The 19,556-nt window shown below is 49.5% G+C and overlaps 1 protein-coding gene across 2 annotated transcripts in view; it reads right to left on the bottom strand.

Annotated features, from left to right (window-relative positions):
- Positions 1-19,556, bottom strand: part of AR (androgen receptor) — a 104,937-nt gene that overhangs the window by 7,625 nt on the left and 77,756 nt on the right. For both annotated transcript variants that reach the window (XM_080366243.1, XM_080366244.1), the window contains 5 exons: positions 16,137-16,253; positions 9,171-9,458; positions 1,681-1,825; positions 718-848; positions 33-190 (listed from right to left, as the gene is read on the bottom strand). In XM_080366243.1, coding sequence (XP_080222369.1) covers positions 33-190; positions 718-848; positions 1,681-1,825; positions 9,171-9,458; positions 16,137-16,253 — 839 coding nt within the window. The remainder of the gene's footprint in view (positions 1-32; positions 191-717; positions 849-1,680; positions 1,826-9,170; positions 9,459-16,136; positions 16,254-19,556) is intronic.

Below are 19,556 nucleotides of genomic sequence, written 5' to 3'. Positions count from 1 at the left end.
TATAAATAAGACATTTCATTGTCCTTTCTTACAGGATGCACGGAGTCCAGGACCTTGGTGAGCTGGTAAAATCGCCGAGAGCAGGAGGTAGGGTTCTTCCTCTTGCAAGCGATGATACGGTCGAGTTCCTTAATGTAATTCATTCGAAGTTCATCAAAGAGCTTCTGGTTCTTCAGACCATCCACTGGAACTGGATGGAAGATGAGAAAGAAACAGTAGGAGTAGCCCAGAGAGCGCAGAGAATAAAAAAGCAAGAGGAAGGCTGAAGAAGTGGTCAATGCAGACCTAAGAGGAAAGGTCTGCTTCTGCAACAGCCCTCACTCTGACTGGCTTGTTGGACTCCTGCTAACCCCAGGATCCTCGTTTAGCACTCGTTAAAAAAAGAGTGCTGATGTAACAAACTGCAGCGGTATTGTCCTGCTCAGCAGCTGATGCTCGGAGGTCCCCATGAGGACAGCAGTTAGGCTGGGAGCAACCTCCTGCGAGAGCTGCACGGGAGAAACGCTGCCCTGTGCAGAGGTGGGGTGGGCTAGCTGCAGGGGGGCTGGGTGGGGATACCCTTGTGCTTGGCAGCTCCTTGCCTCTGTGCAGCTCAGGTTGAAGCAGAGAGGAGACCATCCCTTGGGTACTACATGCACACGCCCAGGGAAAGCACCAGACATCTCTAGGGCGATACAGCAATAGGAGATCTGTTGAGGAAAGGGTGTGAGTACTTACTGATGCTGAAGAAGAGTAGAGCCTTCATACAGAGAAACTCCTGGGGTGTGATCTGAAGCCACCCGAACTCCTGAGAGAGGTGCCGCATCCTGACACACTGGCTGTACATGCGGGATTTGTGCATCCGGTACCTGCCAGGGCATGACGCGTGAGCACGGCACCGACACCAAAGTGCTGCCCGCGGTGCGTGTGGGAGGACACGCTGCCCAACCAGCCGGGCACAGCCCTGCGCCCACAACCCCAGGTCTGTCTCGGGGGACGCTGGCAGCAACAGGCCCGCACGCAGGAGGGGAATGTTCTCCAAAATGCCTGTGTGTAACCCTTCTCATCTGGAAAGGGATGACTACCCGGGATCTGCAGGGTTCGTTTGACCCTCTGCCTTCCTGGAAAACAACTGCAATGGTTCACCACGTGTAGCTATCCATGACGGGCACAACATGAGCTCGGAGAGGAGGTTGGGTTTTGCCTGCTGCTGTGCTCGGTTATTTATATCTTCTACCTCAGCATCAACAGACCCTCCCCAACACTAAGCTGATGGTGTATCAGTGAGAACCCATCAGGAACCTACAATAAAAGTTTCTGGGTTTGCTCACTCCAGCTGACCAACCAAGCCGAAAACGGGAACTCTCCCTTAGAAAAAGGCAGGTCTGTACAGACCAGCCCTTCACAGCCAGCATCTGCTGGTGCCCTGATGGAAGTCAAACCCAAGGCAAGGCTGAGGGAAAGAGAAGAAGGACCAGGAGAGACATTGCATCTGTCCCTACTGCTCCCGGAGATCACCACAGAGCAATTAAGAGAGGAAAAGCAGGGCCCGGCCCTCCAATGTTTTGTTGGTCAGCTCTGAAAGCACGATGACTCAAGCTGTCCATTTCATGATGCAAGCGAATTCCTTGTCTGGTTCTCATTTCTCACAGTCTGACCCAGAAAAAGCACAATATTAGGTTCTTGTTATTTTGCACTTACTCATTGAAGACCAAATCTGGAGCGAAGTAAAGCATCCTGGAATTGACATTGGTGAAAGATCTCCAACCCATAGCAAAAACCATAAGGCCCATCCAAGAGTACTGTATTATTGACATCTGGTCATCCACATGCAGGTTGCGAAATCCTATTGAAAAAACGAGAGAGGGATGTTACAAATTAATACTGGGTTCCTGCAGTTACCAGGACTGTTTTCATGCAGACTCCAGCTCTCCTGCCACGCTCCTGTTAGGACACAGCGGTCCACAGCCCAACCTCAGCTCACCCCAGGATGCAGGCACGCAGCTGGGATGCCAGCAGCCAGGGGTTCACACCCTGCTGGGCCATCAGAAACAGCTGAAGCACAAAACTGCAACTGGGAGGGGAGAAAGGGGATCCCCAGACACAAGGAGGGGATAAGGACAAACACAAGAAGAAAACCATTTTAAAGGAAGGCAATGACAAGCAGTAATAAATGATGTCTTCCCCCTAAGAGTCTCAAAGATCTTCATAAATTGTATTTGAAGGCTTTGCAAGACCCCGTGAGGTGAACAAGCATCATTCTGCAACAGACCGGGCAAAAAAGGCACAGCAGGGTGGGACAGTGAGCTCCTAGGGTGCCTGAGCACATACATTCAAACGGAGGCGATGAGCAGGTCCCACTCCCCAGCACCAGGCTCACCCTGCCACCGCCCTCATTTCTGGCACTAATTAGATGCCGAGACCCACCCTGCATCTGCTCTGCAGCCACTGCATCACCCCAAAGCCTCCACTGTGAACCACTCACAGCCACCGTCCGCAACAGTAATGTCACAGGTAAGTGACCCCCGGAGTCGAGGTGGCTCCGCTCGCTCTGCTCTGCGCTGCCCAGCTGAAGCGCAGCCGGAGCCCCAGCATTTACAAAGGGACCAGCTCGCCTTCTCCAGGCACCGAGGCAGAAACAAGCCCTCACCAAACCAATTACCTCCTTTGGTGCAATTCTGGCACCCAAGGACATAAGCCAAAAAACTTCCACTATTTTCAACCCGTTAGGACTTCACCAAGTTTAAGTAAATGGATTTTAACATATAACGCTCAGAGCCAGCAAGTAACCCCGACGCCTCATAGCATGGTTCACAGGCTGCTCCAGTTTCTCTGTCAAACACACAACGTATTTATTCACCCAACGACTATGAAAATGAATATGAAAGCCTCTGCCGAATCTCAAGCTAAACAAAGTATCAACTAAATTCAAATTAGTATTCTCAGATGGTGGTTCACAGTCAAATCCCAGGCATGTTTACAACACATGCATGAACATCACCTCCAACACAGTATGTTTTTCCAGATACTTGTTAAGTAGTCAAATGTAATCTGGTTTCAAGAAAATCATATGTTACTTCAATCAAATATTAGAGCAATTCTAACATCTGCAGTTATGCATTATTACAACTCATTGAGGCAAGCACCTGTCTTTTGCTTGGGAACCTGTCAACTGCAAATGAGCACAAACAGTGTTTTATTGCTGACTGAACCTGCTGCACATCTGTACATTCTCCTTTTTCCGCCTGCATGTCACCGGATCAAAGAACTGAAGCCTGCACACGAGCAGTGCCCCACCAAACCCCAACCGCTGGCTGGACACCCACCTTCTGGCAGCCAGAGCGGGACCCCCGAACAGCGCACGAGCACAAACCAGGCACCTGGGCACCTCAAGGACTTCATACAATCAGCCATACTCATCTCTAGGACATGTCTAAGATTTTCATATTTAATTACAGTACTGCACACCACAAAAAACCTTTCTATTTAGAAAAATGTTATCTTGTCCTCTGAGGGAATTAGCAGACAATGCTCTACTAAAAAACAGAGTGATAGGGAAAGAGCAAATCACACTGAAGACTGATGGCCAAAACTCCTTCCATAGTTTGAAGGAAGCTCTGGAAAAGGTTCAGTGCAGCCCTGGCACAGGGAGGCGAGTACACACACCCACTGCTAGGGCGGAGCAGCTTCCCAGGAAAGATGCTCTTAACCACGCAGGCAAGAAAACCCTATGAATGCAAATGTATCTATGACAGTCAGTGCTCTGTCTTCAGAAAAGGTGCAGAAACTTCCCAATGAGAAGCTGGGCCCAAGAGGTGCTGTAGGGCCAGACATGAACTGTGAGCCAAGGCGTGATGGGGAGGATGAGGTGGGGGAGGAAGAGGGCAAACCAGAGGTCTCTGACATTTGGCTTCCCTCATGCCTCCATTCTGGGAGCAAGGCCCGTAAAATCCCCACACCGAAGAGGAACCCTGTACTCTGTAAGTGACTTGGAGATGGAAAACATACCAGTGAACAGCAAACTGTGAAATTTAACCCTAATTCACACAAACGGTCCCTCCCTCTTTTGCTGGGTTCAGCATCAACAGGCCGAAGCCACTGGAAATGCCAGCGCCGCCAGCAGCGTCCCTGGCAGCACCTCCCCCTCTCACCTGCCTGCAGTGATGCTCCAAGCGCTGCCCGTGCCCGTGCACCCAGCCCCGAAGCCTCTGAGCACCCACCCAGGGCTGCCAGCCCGGCACAGCCAGGGTCAGCTGTCCAGCAGTCTGGGGAGAGATCTGTGTCTCCCAATCTCTGCTGCAAGAGGGACTTTGCTGCAGTTGTTCATTACCTTGTAATTATGTTCACTAAAAGAAAAAATACTTGCACAAGCTTTATCAGTGTTTAAGGAAAGGCATTTGAACACAACAGTTTTGTTGTTACAGGACTTCAAGTTTGCTTTCTGCTTGTCCACAAAAACAAGTTCTAGAAACACAGTGCCTGACCTCTAAAAGGAATCCCTGCTTCCCGTTTCGGAGCTGAAATGCCTTGAAACAACCCTGATTTTCAGAAACCAGATACCTATCGTTTCCTGAAGCCTACCTGCTCCGGGCATCTTAGATGATGTATGGCCAAAATACCTGTAGAAGAAAATTAATACAAGCCTAATGCTACAATATATTGTTGAATTTTTAGTACCGGCATATTTTGAAGAGACCCAAATGAAGATACCTTCTACAGAAAGAAATCATAGCAAAAGTAAAATTAAATTTACCGATGACTTGAAAAAGGTCAGTGCATAACCTTTTTCTTGTGAATAATTGTAAAGCAGCATAGTTTGGAGGCAAGTTCTGTATATTGTCTCTCAATGCCAGAATGATACCTTCCTAATAGATCAGCAGCTGAACACCTCACAAGTCACTGTAAGCAACATTCCTAACATAAAGAAATACTCGGTTTACAGCTGGAAATGTTATTGTCCAGAGAATGGAAAAAGATGCACAATTCATTGCACCTTTATAGTTAAAGGGTGAGTTATATAGATATGTTGATTTAATTACGTTGTAAGGCACTGTATTTGAAACAGGAAAAACAATCAAGCAGTGGCCTGAACACCCATAAAGCCCCTACTAATGGCAAGTACACCCAGATTTTGCAACAGCTCTAATAAATGCCTCCACCTCCCACAATACCAGGTGGAGTATTTCACCTCATCACACGTGCACCAAGCTGCAGAAAACACGAAGCGTGTTCACCTGCCCGCCCGGCCGCAGCCTTCTGCTGCCCGTGCCCTTCCACTGCTGCGCTACGCACAGCCCTTCCCGGCACGCACAGACCAGGGCTGTCACAGACCGATGTCCCAACAGCTTCGGGAATGAGCTGAAGATGTTCATTTACCGACAGTTAAAACGATCTTTAAACTAATGCGTCTCAGTGCTGCTTTAAATTAAATCTTTACTGAATTGATGTATGTGGAAAAGGGAAAATACAAACTCCTTCCACTTACCTTGAAGTGGAATGATTTTACGGATTTAACTAGATTTTTTAATTCTGTGTTTCAGCAGCTCTTTTGGCAAGCTGTGAATATTTTATCTTTCCAGGGAAACCAGTTTGATTCCACCTTCTCCTATGCAGAATTTCAATTGCATAGGGCCCAAAGGGCCATACATTACATTTTCTCCACTAGACAGCGGCTGATGTTGCCGCTGCAGGCAAGCAGGATGCCAAAACGCTCCCGCCCGGTGCAGTCTGGCTCCCAGGGTATCACTGAATCCTGGTGGGAAGAAGCGCAGCATCAGCTCACTGCGTATTAACCACGCTTGGTATACAGGTGATGTTCAGTGCCAGATGCAAGGTCAATAATCACCTGTTAACCAATATTAATCTATTGCCACTATTATCAGACAGGGGGTACCTCTGCTGCAGGTGCAAGCTCCCCCTCCTCCCACTGGCAGCTGTCACTGGAAAGGGAAACCTTTGCATCTTTGCATCAATAGCTATCATAACTGACCTGCAGAGCTGCATATGCTTAGTTAAGCTGACGCTTGTGCCAGATGAGCTTCTATAATAGAGAAAGAGGAAGCAGGGATAACATTCCCACCCTTCCCGTGGATCTACCGAGGACCACACAGCCTTTCCATAAGGCAGCTGACACCCACTGCTGGGCTGCCTGGCTGGGCAGGGGACGGAGCCAGGTTTGCCTGATCAGTACCAGGAGTGCTTGATGAGGTGTGCCGCTCTGGCTTCAGCCACGGGCAGTCCTCCTCCTCCTCACGGCTGAGGCAGGCTGTGCTGCCATGCAGCAGCAGACCATCAAGCCCTCCAGTCTGCTGTTGCACCTCGCCAGCAACAGCGTTCATTAAACAGCCTCCCAACAGACCACATGAAGGTCTTTCTGTTTTGATGAAAACAACTGCATCCCACTGTTTTAAATTGCTGGCTTCTGTTGCCATTACTTCTACCCCTGCACATATTCGCCCCTCTCAGAAGCCTGCCCAGTGCCAAGCTGCCAAGCCAACCTATAGACCTGGGAACTGAAAACACCAAAATACAATTCAAATAAATTCTAGATAGCAAATCACCTCTGGCTATGGAGTAGGATTCTGCAAGTTTACTCAAAAAGCGCAGCGCCCACGGTGCAGGCAGGGAAAGCAGTGCCTGCCGCAGCACAACCACTGCCCGCAGCACCAGAACAGCACCAGTTCGGCAGTTATTCATCCCTTCCCTGGAAAACATCAGGAGAACGACTGAGTGGCAAATTTGTGATTATTACTGTTGAGCCCTCCAGCACTGGCACATGTCAGGGAACTTCTGGAGAAAGCTGGGAAAAAAAAAACCCTGGCCTTGCCTCTCTCCCAGGGCACAATGATGCTAACGGTCAGCCAGCACCAGCAGGACAGGGAGGGCAGCCAGGCAGCATCCCACCACAGTGTGCCCACTGGGAGCCCTGGCCTGTGGAGGGGGTTGCGGTTATATTGTGAGTGCCCAGAGCCATGACCGCTCAGATGTAAGATGAGAATTAATTTTGCCCAGATGCTGGCCCAGCGGGCACCGGCACCAGGAGGCAGTGGTGCAGCAGCTGTCATAGCCATGCTGCCATGCAGCCTGGGGTCGGAGATCAGGTGCAGTAGAGGAGAGTAAAAGCCTTTGATAAGGGGGTGGTTACGATGAAAAATGTTTTTCAAAGCACTCTCCCTTTCCATTAGCCCTACCGCAGCTTTACAACCTCAGCCCCCGGACTGCCGGTCGGGTTTGATGGTGTCTCCTTGTACTCTTCTAAAGAAATCTTGATGTCTGATGTAGATAAGCTGGAAGAGTAAGCAGGACTTGTTCCTGGTTTCACAAGCTAGATGAACCTTTTCTGACTCGAGAATATAAGAAACAGAATGGACTACTGTGCATTTAAGCATATGCAGACCAACAGCCCCCCTGGGCCACCAGTCAATCTACTTCCAGGGGACTGCTCTATTTCTGGGAACATCAAACATCTGGCTGCAGTTCGTCACCAGGTTTTGGTATATAGTGGTGTCGTGGTTCAACCCCAGCCAGCAACTAAGCACCACACAGCCACTGGCCCCCTGCCCCGCGGTGGGATGGGGAGGAGAATCGGAAAAAGCTAAAACCTCTGGGTTGAGATAAGAATAGTTTAATAATTTAAATAAAGTAGTAGCAGTAGTAGTGGTAGTAACAATAGTAATATCGACAGTAATTGTTACGAAGAGGATAAGGAGATGGAGGAATAAAAACCAAGGCAAAAACCCCAAGTGATGCACAATACAGTTGCTCACCCCGCACTGACCAGTCCCCCAGCAGTGATCGGCAGCAGCCAGCCAGCTCCCCCCAGTTTATATACCGAGCATGATGTCCTATGGTATGGAATATGCCTTTGGCTAGTTCGGGCCAGCTGTCCTGGCTTCGCTTCCTCCCGGCTCACTGTGCACCTCCTCACTGGCAGAGCACGGGAAACTGAAAAGTCCTTGGCCTGGGGGAAGCATGATTTAGCACCAACTGAAACATCAGTGTGTTATCAACATTACTCTCATACTAAATCCAAACCACAGCACTGCACCAGCTACTTGGAAGAAAATTAACTCCATCCCAGCCAAAACCAGGACAAGTAGCAAGCTTACTTTGCCTCTGGTCATAACACCCCACACAAAGAGTAGGATCCCTCTTTTCTGTGGCATTTCCTGTGGAACAGGGCCAGGATGAGGCAGGCAGCTTGGTATCATCTCCGTGCCCCAGCATCAGGGATGCTGGAGGTGCACTGCATCCCGCTGCACCCAGGGTGATCTCAGTCTTCTGTCATTTCATTCATTCCATTGGCAGGACTACAACATGCAACAGGCAGCATGTTACAGACTGGTAACCTCTATGGTCAGAACCAAGGAGTGTATTCGATGTATCACCGGGATGTTCTCATTTACAGCACCTGCTAATTATTACCATTTGGAAACTTCCTGACCCTAATGTACTCCCATATCACAAGTCTGAATGCATCATAAATATATTCCACCAGCCTGTCACACGAGCAATCTGACTGCCAGGAAAAAGCCCTTTGGGATTTTGTATGTCTCTTTTGCTATTTTACAATTAATTGGCTTGTGAAATATAAAAGTGGGGAGGAAGGATTTCTCCCATCTCGCAAGCCTCAGCTCCTTTCAGCAGTTTCCCCCTTCTCGCTTTCACATCACAAAGTGGCACACTTTTGGTTCACCTGGGCAATTTACCCTTTTCACCACTTCATGCAGCTTATGGGACGGGGCTAATATTTCCTTAGGGAAGACTTCTGCAGGTCTGGCGGACACAGCCCTGGAATTGGAACAGAATCCTCACAGGGAGAGTGGGAAGAGAGCAAGACCCTGAACCCCCAACCTGCGCCCTTCCCACGTGGGAGCAGCCACATGCCCACACGGTAGCATGTGCCAGGTGTTATCATAACCCAAACCTTAAGTTTTGATGTACCTTGTCACCCCCTAGTCACCTCTCCCATCAACCAGCTGCCCAAAGGAGGCAAAACCTGATGGTGCCGCAGCCTGCTTTACAAAGGTATTACACAGACAGGTGCCCCGGAAGATGCTCCCCCAAGCAACTGTGTGATGGTGGGACATGGGCTGCACACCACCTCCTTCAAACCCACCCCCGGCGATGCAAGCAAGGGTGCTGTAGGAACGTGCCAAGGAAGGGAGGGCTTTGTTTGTTTCCTTCCTCACCTGGCAAGGCCTTTGCCCATTTGACCACGTAGACCAGCTGCCTCTCCCCGAGCTCATTCAGGCTGGTCAGCAGGTTGGAGAAGGAGTCTGGCTGGCTGTTGTCATGGCCAGCACACACCACGCCAGGCTCAATGGCCTCCAGGACGTTGAGGAAGATCGGCTGGCACTCATACCCATCAATGCGTGTCATCACCATCTCAGGAGCCTGCTCCTCTGTGGGGCTGGATGAGCTGGCTGCCTCCATGTCATCTTGTGTCTTCAGGTTACCCAGCTTCTTCAGCTTGCGGGCTGTGGAAATGACACATTTTAGTGTGAGACTTAAAAAAAAAAACAACAACAAAAAACCAAAAAAACCCCTCAAGGTTTCTTGGCCTCCACTTAGATTTACAAGGAAAGGAAAAACAATGACCAGCAGCAGCTACTCCTTCAGTGCATGCCGCCCAAAGAGTGCCCCGGCATCACAGACCTCACGTATGGACGAAAGGAAGCACATGCTGCACAAGGAAATCCATTTGCTCATTAATCTTACGTGGAAAAGAACAAGCACCATTTACATCCTCAGCTGTGACCAGTCTCACATTAACTCCCAGTGAGAAATGCAGAGGAAGAACCGGAGAAAAGAGAGAAGAGGTGACTCGACCCAAACAGCTACTCACACACAATTAAAAAGGCAAGCACACAAACTCAGTAGACGGTCAGGTTCCAGGGAAAAGAGCCATTGCACTTGGAGGCTCAAGCGGGGCTGTTCCACCCTGGGCCAGAGTGGAAGTGGGATGTAACCGAGATAAAAACCTTCTCCCTGCCCGGGGCTCCTGCAACACTTGCATAAACAAGCTCTCCCAGCCAGGTCACTGCTTTACAAACATATTAATGGAAAATACATTTTAAGAGCTAGCAGGCAGTTCCATGGCTGTTTCCCTGGAGTTTCCCCAGCTAGCCCACCAACAAGGAGAAGGCTGAGCAGGGGTGGCCTCGGTCTGCTAGCTAGCCTCAAGGGCAACCTCAGCCAAGTGAGCCTGTGGGGTGGGACTGCAAGGAGGCAGCACCTTGTGCCCTGTCACCATGACAAAGTGCTTATCCTGTGCATCTGGCTCATAATTACAGACACTCGTCTGCTAGAAAGATACACCAGGAGCTTCAGATGCGTGAGATCAGAATTCTTGGGGAGTCAGCGTTCACCTAATTTGATATCTGCATGACATGTTCAGCACAACACAGGTTGGCAGGCTACTGCAGACAGGAACAGCTTTCACCCCTCACTGACTCCAAACCCCCTATTTAATTAGAGAGAAAAAAAGCCAGTTGCTTAATTCAAGCAGAGAAAGTAACATCAAACCGATTGTCCTTGGGGTTTTGGCTCCTTCATTACATGATACTTATCTCAAATTTCCTTTCAGCTGTAATTAGACAAATAAGCAGCAAAACATAAAAATGTCAAGTTAAAGTACAGCTTTGTAAATCAATTCAGAACACTGATCTTTAAGTAATGTACTTTGGGTGATATACTATACAAGCAATTAAGATGGGCTGCTCTGCAAAAAAGGAGGAGGAAAGAGCAATAAAAACAGAAGAGAGCAACAGGGAAATGGCTGCAGCGCAGCGCGACACCCCAGCCATCACCTGCCGGGGCGGCGGGCAGCCAGGGCACCCAGCCCCCTCTCCCACCCCTCCAGAAGTCGCAGGCAGCACCAGGACCCAGCAGGGACCCACCACTCTCCTCTCTGACCCCGTTAGCACCACTCTCCCTGGCAGACGCTGGGGAGGGGAGCACCCAGCGCTGACCCCCATTTCCAAACACCCTGGTGTTAACTGGGGCAGGGGCAGCGGGGCTGACCCCGCCTGAGGCAGGAACCACGTCTCACGGTTGCGCTGGGCTCTCGGCCTTTAGAGATGGGAGAGCTGCTGGGAAAGCAAAGCTCCCCGGCTTAAAAGAAGAACTAAAACCTGAACTGTATCTTCCAAAGACGAGTAACCCGTGCCCATCAGGTCCCATGCCTGAGTGGAGCCAAACCCTCGCTGTATAAAACAAGCGTGTAGTTTGGCTTAAACGTTAAATATTTTTCTTAAAATTGAATTATCTAGTACTAAAAAATATTCAGTGAAGTAAGAGAGCAAGCAACCAGCTACGTTGGCTCTGAGACTGCAGGCGTAAACCATGTTCCTCCATGTCGGAGCAGTGAAGGCAGGTGATAACTGCTCTTATCAGAGGAGCCTTATATTTGTGCTTTACAGGAGCAGTTGTTCCACAGATCGCTGAAATACTGGTGTTACTAGATGGAGAAAAGCTTCAGAGGTAACAACGAGCTTATACTCAGTCATCTGGGCAAAAACCTTTTTTGGTGGTAGATCCTACTCAGCAGTTACTGGGAACAAAAACAGAAATAAAAAAATACAAATTAAAGACACTTGCTGTATTTTATTCTAGGAGGAGCTAAGCTAGGCAGAAGTCTATGCTGTATTTCTCCAAACGGAGGTGGGATGAAGCCCAGCAGGTGGGATGAGAACAGGTGGTGGCCCAGCTCAGCTCTCGGCAGGGACAAGAGCACTCAGCAGCCTCCAATGTGGCACCGTCCCCGCATCCCACCTGCAGCACCTCTGCTGTCCAGCTTGGGGCTAACTGAGAAGACATCCCATGTACCAGGAAAAAAGCTTAAAGGACACCAATTATATGGTATCATGATACAATATTCACCGGTGCAAGAATCCCTAGGGAGCATGCCATAGAGCCACTATCGAGGTGACACATATTCTAAGCAACTTACACATACCCACCCTCCTGCCAGGCATACCTGGTCGAGGAGCTCTGGGCTCCAGCAGGGATTTTTCACGAGTGCTGGGGCTCAGGAAAGTTCTGGGAACCTGGAAGAAAAGTGCTCTTGCACTGCAGTGACAGAGAAGTCCTGCCAGCCCCGGGCACCGCACGCTCATTTCAGCTACAGGCGGAATGTCAGAGAAGCTGAAACAGGACTGACTTATATCCTGTCTTTAATTTTTTTATTAATATCAACCTGTGGCTTGTCAAAACCAGACCCTGTCAAACTATCAACCCTCTCTGGCATGATAATTTTAGTTAATAATTATAATAGTACTGGTATAGCAGACATGTTTAAGAGATCTGAGTCAGTCTGGCCCACATGAATTAAAAAGACTCAAACAATATAAAATCAGGCAGTACAGCTGAAGGATCTTAAATCACCGAGATGATAGATCTCAAAAGTAATTATAAATGTTGAAACAACATCAGACAGGTTCGTTTCTTATGAGGGTTGTTCACAGCCCCTTTGCTAGTGAACGTTTACATTCAGTCCAAAAAGAAAATTAACCATTTCTACTAAAAGAGTCTGTATGACAACGCAGAGGTGGGAGAACAGTAAAGAGCATTAAGGGATGATCACCAAACAGAGCAATTGAGGCCTGCTGATAAGCTCCATCTACCACGGCAAAGCCCATCTCTGTAAGCAGATATGGAGCAACTGAGCAAGTGAGCCTGACACTCAGTGGCTGTCAAACTCCTCGGCAGCCTGAACTCAGGCCCAAAGCCGACAGACGAACACAGAGCCCTGAGCTGGCCGCGTGGTTCGGTGGCCACAGGACTAGCAGGATCCTGTGCCACGTGAAGGACGGGAAACACCAGCCCGGCGAGCATCTTGCCACCGCCTTTAAGAACTGATGCTGCTGACACTGGGAAACTGCAATTAGATGCTCACCATGTGACGCAGGTGTTGGCAAACTGCAGCAGCCATAAGAACAGTAAGGACCAGACAACACACCTTGGAGCAAGGAAATAAAGAATTTTACCTAGATGACTATGCAGAAGGCATAGGGTTATTAAATCACAGCCAACAAATACCCACTGCGGGGACAGAAATTCAATAAAGATAGGTTTTTCAATCTAGCAAGCAACGCTGTAATAAAGATCCAGTTGCTGGAAATGAAGGACAGACAAGATGAAAAATAAGGTACATCTATCACAACACTGAACATAATTAACTACTGCAACTGCATGGAAAAAAACACATTAGATTCTCCACCGCTGGAAATGCTTACATCGGTATCAAATGCTTTTATATGATATTTACTCTATTTCAACCACAGCAACTGGACCTGAATTAGGACTAAATACAGGTATGCCTCATGCCTTGGGCTTTTACAAGGTATCAGCAGTTACTACAGTAGTCTTCTAGCGCTGTCATCAATGAAACAAACTGGATTTGACATGTTTGGGAGGTTTTGCCCCAAGACAGGACCCACACTCAGCAGTTAGGCTAAAGGTGTACGGCACAGCTGCTGGTTGAGACCTCCTGCAGCGCAGGCGGGCTGCCAGCCCCGGCCGAGGGCACAGGTGCTTGGCTCTCACAATGGTAACAGCCTATGGCACCTTGCATGCCATTATATAAATAATACGTATTATTTTTATAAAAATATATATACACATATAAAAAATATATATAAAAACATATATAAACATATATGTAAAACACACCGGCAGCAAACAACCAGGAGGCACCCTAAATGCAGAGCTCTGTAGTGCAGCAGCAGTTGCACTGGCTGAGTGGTGGGCAGGGTCCAGGCAGGAGCAAGGCAGAGGGGTCTGGGTGCCCGTGTGTGCACAGGGGCTGGCACAGTCCGTGCAGCAGCACATTCCCCATGCACAGGGGCTGGCACAGTCCGTGCAGCCCTGCAGGCACCTGCACTTGCACTAGGAACTGGTGCTGCAGGAGAGGCAGGACAGTGGACCAGCAGAACTGAGCACATGAAACCAGCATTATAACTTTTTTTTCTTTCCTTTTTCTTCTCTTGGGTTTTACAGTGTTGATCGGGAGAGAAGATTCTGTTTAATGGATTTCAGCTTGCAGGTCAGAGTGATCTCAATCAGTAACAAAGCGCTTTGACATATTGCCATTCTGTGCCAAAGCAGAGAGCCCTAAATAAGGTATTCAGTGTGTCACCTCCTCCTCCCATTAAACCTACTGAGAGCTGCAGGTCTGCTGGTCACAGGCAGCTCTGTTGTACCCTCAAAGTGACTGGTAATTAACAAGCAGTTAAAAACAACTGTTTGGAGCTTGGAAGTGTTTTCAAATGCTCTGCTTCTCTGCTGTGGGAGAAATAACTGTGGACAAACTCATAGCGTGCATGTTTTTTCAACAATTGCTTTTAAACCGACATTCAAAACAAATGCAAAACAGACCAGGCAGAACAGGTCAGGGTGACCCAAAGAGCTTGAGAAAAATAAAAGGGGGGGGGGGGGGGCTATCAGTATTAGCATTAATTTTGTCAGTGTGTCCTGCAGAAGGTTACACTGATGTATTTCTTCTCTTACTTAAGGAAACCTCACCAGAAAAAAAGCGCTTAAGAATAAGAGCGTGCTTGTTTTGGATGGTATTACAAAGCCCTTCTGCTGGCTGTGGACCAGGGAGCTGGGTCTGGCTCCTCGTCCTGGTTCCCTGGCTCAGGAGCCCAGCAATACCACAGGCAGCACCCCGGTTCTGATGTCCCAGGCAGACAAGAAGGAGCCTCCCTGCTTCCCTGGGAAGCCATGGCTACCAGTGGCCACAAAAATGACTGTCATCAGGGACTCCTGCAAGCAGGCATTGGGCAGGCATGGCTCCAGGACAGGTTCCTCTGCCCTTGCTCCCTCCCAGCTGGGCTGGATGACCAGGTTGGGAGTAGAACGGGTGAAGGAGATACCAGGGAACCGAGACAGAGATAGCTGCCTGATAACTCAGCAAGCAAACTGCCTGCCTGGTGGCATCAGGTGGCTCTGGCACCTCCCTGGCACTCCCGAACTGGGGTGTGCCATGGCACGTGCCCATGCACGTTGCTCCCAAGGCACTGCAGCAGCAGCACCCTGCCGTCTGCTGACGGTTCGCCTGAGGGTGGCAGGGTAAGTGAAGCACCATCAGAACCAGCCCAGGGGGCTGACGTCACGAGGTTTTAGGATTGCATTACCTTTTGGGACATTTGGTTTTTCTGCTTGCTACCAGGAGGAAAGGAGTGAGCTGAGCATCGTTTGCATCACTCCCCCCCACCCCCCGCACTCAGATTTACCACTCACTGCTGCAGAAGCAGAGGGGAGAGGCAGGCTCCTGCCCTGCCAGCTGTCGGTACCCGAGCTTTAAGAACCATCCAGGAGAAAAATAAAATTAAAACCACTGCTCCTCGATAAGCAATCAACCAGAACCGTTTCAGTGGCAAGTTCTTCAAGACAAGGTTCCCACAGCCCAGCAGCTCCAGGAGGCACTGCACATCCCAGCAGTGGTAGAAATATTTAAACTAAAATGTCAGCACATCATAACTAGCCAGGGCTCCCCCCTTCCCTCTGCCCTGTGCCTGAGGCTTTCCTTTCTCTATCACCTCTGGCTCCCATTTTCATCATGAGTCAGGTCCATCAGCCCCATTTTTCTTCCTCACCCTCACGTCAAATGAACTCAAAGATGAGCCACCCAATGATCCACCTTGTAGCGTCTAGATTTTGAGCAGAAAACATCAGATTTTGGATACAGGTGCTCTGTCAGGTTTTGGCAGTGCTACAGGTTTTGAAACAAACTGTAACAAGGACCTTTTACCAGTGAGACAGGAGCAACTGCTGTTCAGCAAAGGAAAATACTGGGGGGCCTCCAGTTTTTTGAAGAAAAATGCCCCTTTCTGCCTGGGAAAAATTATCCTAAGATGGGAGTGCTCTCTTCAAAGAGGCTTCCGCGTGAGCGAGAATCCACTTTACCCAGCCATTTACATCTTTTCAGATTAACAAGGTTTTAAACTAAGGAAAAACAATGTTTCCTGAAAGTCAAACAGAACTTTAATGAAAATTAGTTTTGGTATTAGAAACCTGCAAATGTTTCCTGAAGCTCATTACACTCCATCAGCCTCTCTCTTTCAGCCATTCACCAACTGTTATGAATATGCTGAGTACATTCGTTATCTGCAGCAGCAGCCGGGCTGCGCCGCCCGCCGCTCAGGCAGTACCTCCGAGTGTCATCCCAGCCTCGTAGCACTTTCGCAGGCGGCATGACGGGCAGTTTTTCCTTCTGAACTTGTCGATGGTGCAGTCGTTCCGGCTGGCACAGAGGTATTTCTGTTTACCTACAAATAACAGAGGAAACAGCAGATGGGTGGTGAGTACCAATCACACTGGGTTTAAAGGAGAAACAGACTTGTTATTTTCTTTCTCAGTATCACCAGGGTCACCAGCATCGCTGGAGGAGAAGAAAGGAGCAGAATAAGAGAAGAGAGAACTATATCAGTGCTGGTTTCCCAGTTCACCCTCCAGAAGAAGATTTATGTTGGAAGTTGGTATCTGTTGGGAAAACAGCACCGCTCTTCCTCTGCTGCCACAGGAGAGGTTCATTGCCAGATACACAGGCTTTGTACGAGGGCTGGCTACCGAAAGGCAGCCGTGGGCACTGCTGCTTTGCCATACTTCAGCACCCCTTCCCTGCCTGCCCTCCCCGCCGGCAGCGCTGCTCCTCTCCACCCACACATCAGAGGCTTTTACATCACGATCTCCCAGGAGAAACATCGCTCTGCACCCTGCAGCACAGCAGAGGTAGTCAATAAACAGCAATTAAATAATGAAGTATGGATAGTTTGGGTCTCATTTTTTAAATGTCATACATTTATTGCTTGCCTTTTGCTGTGAAGAACAGTTTTTCTCCCAGAACCCCTTCAAAATACAGTTGGCTCCTCCTGCCATGGCACTCACCTACAGTTTGCTAAATATAGTCCCCAGACAGTGGCCTTCCCTCTACAACCGTGCTTCTCTTTACAGCATTTTTTGGGGCTGAATTATTTTTGGTACCACCTATTAACTCTAACTGGGTTTGCTGCCTGCAGGCTACAGACAGGGCTGGGGAGCTGCCTGCATGGGGGGGCTGCTGGCCCACCGGCTCTGCTGCCCTGGTCCCATGCCAGGCTCGCACCAGTCACCTGTCCCCAGGCTGCACTCCCAGACAGCCAGGAGGAAACTGGGACCAGCCAGTGATTCCCAGTGAGGCAGACCTTGAGCAGCAGCGGGACTAGAGGGGCTTGCAGAAAATTCAGGAGTGAGTTACTGTCAGGTTACCTGGCGTATTAGACTCACCTTTCTGCTCATTTCGAGCACAGCCCTTAGAGCCCCAGATTTCTGCTCTTTTTTTTTTTTTTTTCCTGCCTCATTTTCTAGACATGCCAAAAAGTAGCTTTCCTTCCTGACTCATCACTTGTTTTCTTGTCAAGTCTAAACACGTTTACTGGATAAGGATTTATCTGATGTTCTTCATACCATTCCAAGCTAAACCAGTCTCAGTCAATAACAGAGCTGGGCACCTCACAAACTTTGCATTAAGTAGCTTACATGGGAAAGCAGCCTATACCCAGCTTAACCTTGTATTCATCATCCTGCCCTTGCTTCCTGTATTCTTATAGGAACAGCCCTTTGGAGTCACCAGAGATCCATTAATAGGACAAGGTTGAATCTTAACTCTTAATGTACCAGTTTTGACAAGAGATGCACCAATTTTGGTGCATTGACACAATGGCTCCCTGCCCGCCCCACCCTCCCCCCACAACTTCTGAAGATACCAGGATCAGGAACAGCAGCAAACGTTTAGTATCCCAGTATCACAGGCCTCGCTGGCACTGTCTGTTGCTTACCCACCACCCTCCCAGCTCCGCAGAGCCGCTTTGTCTCCCGCACCCTTGGGAAGAAGGAGCCCCCAAAGGTCCCACTGCTACCCCGGTGAAACCCCACCTGCAGCCCCTCACCACGGGGTCGCAGGAAAGCCATTACAAGGCTCAGCATATAATCCGCTCCTCCTCATTCTGCACGTGCACAGGGCCATGCCAAGGGGCTGCAAAAATACCCCATATGTGAACTTATAACCATCCCCATTAAAAGCTGATCATTACACCAGCCCCATGCCTTTGCTGTTAAGGCTGGAGACATAATGGAGCAAGAGTGCATTACCTGCAGCATGTGATACCTTGCTAAATCCTTTTAACACTGTTCTCATCAGGACCTCTTCTCACCTCCCGCCGCTTGCTCATTACCAGCTTAAGGACACTTACACAAGCCTCAGGAGCAGCAGTTACACCGAATCCCAGAGGACACAAGCACCACCTTCCCTTTCAATGGTTCATTGAGGAGGATGAGTAATAAACTACTTCAGCTGAAACCGGGTTACTTGAAGCTATTTCTGTGCTATGGGAAACAAGTGCTGAGGCCATACTCTCTCCACTTGACCTCTTTACGCGCATACATCAAACAAGAATGGACGCCCTCCTTTCTCGGGCATGGGCACAGAGAGCTGTAAGGTGACTTGGCTCTCCTTCCCCTCCAGTTGCACAGCAGGATTCCTGACTTGTGACAATGTCTGACACTGGGATGCTCCAGAGCCTATTGAAACTACCACGAGTATAAAATGCCTGGGGTTGGGACTACCAGGAACACTCCAGCCCAGACCACAGAGCCAAACTGGTCCCTGGCTGAGGCTGTCGGGCTGCCCACAAGCAGTGCTGCCCTAGGAGCATCCATACAACCCTCTGGCTCGCCCCTTGGCTCCTGCTCCTTCCCTATCTCGCCTCCCTAGTCTAAACTACAGCATTTTTGCAACAACAATAGCTCAAAATCTTTTAAAAGGTCAAGCCTTTCCCATGAATGACTTTAGGAAGGGAAGGCAGCACAGTCGCTGCCCGAGCCCCACAAGGACGCTCCAGGGTCAGGCACGGCTCTATCTAAATTCCCCTGCCAAGAGGAGGAACACCGCCCAGCCCCCTCCTCTCCCCTGAGCTCCACGCAGTGTCCCAACACACTGGCTCACCCCCCACCCTGCTCCATGCCCCCAGGCACCCATGGGCGCCGCAGGATGGGAGCAGGGAGACAGGTGAGATTTGGGAACTGGGTTCAAGCCTTGCTGCGTGAGGCAGCCGTTTCCCGTCAACTCTTCAGCAGCATCCTCCACCTCTGGCTCTGCTGGGAAGGGACAGAGAGAGGGACAGACCTCCCTCCCACCAGCCGGGCCTGGGCAGGGTGCCTCGGCACGTGCCAGCCCTCCCGGACCACCAGCACAGAACTGGCACGTTAGAACTGAGTCTCTACAACAACTTTACCTCCCTGCCAATGGGCTCGGATGGATGCAAGCTTTTAAGCAGCAGTCAACAACTCACCCCACTGACACGCTACAGTGGTTTTGGTGAAATAGCAAGACCTGCTTCCTGGTTCACAAAATAAACTCTTTGGGGCGGGAACCAATTTTCTGTTAACTGTACATGCACAGTCTAGTACTGTTTATTTTAAGCTGTTAGTCATTAACAAAAAGGGAAACACACAGTCACACAATGGCTATTCCTGAGTCTGCTTCTGCTCAGCATGCAAATAAGCTGCTTGCCCATCTTGTCTGAATTCCTAGG

Source organism: Falco punctatus (genome assembly GCF_963210335.1).
Source record: "Falco punctatus genome assembly, chromosome: 15".
NCBI classification, from domain to species: domain Eukaryota; kingdom Metazoa; phylum Chordata; class Aves; order Falconiformes; family Falconidae; genus Falco; species Falco punctatus.
This window is presented reverse-complemented; position numbering and strand designations above follow the sequence as displayed.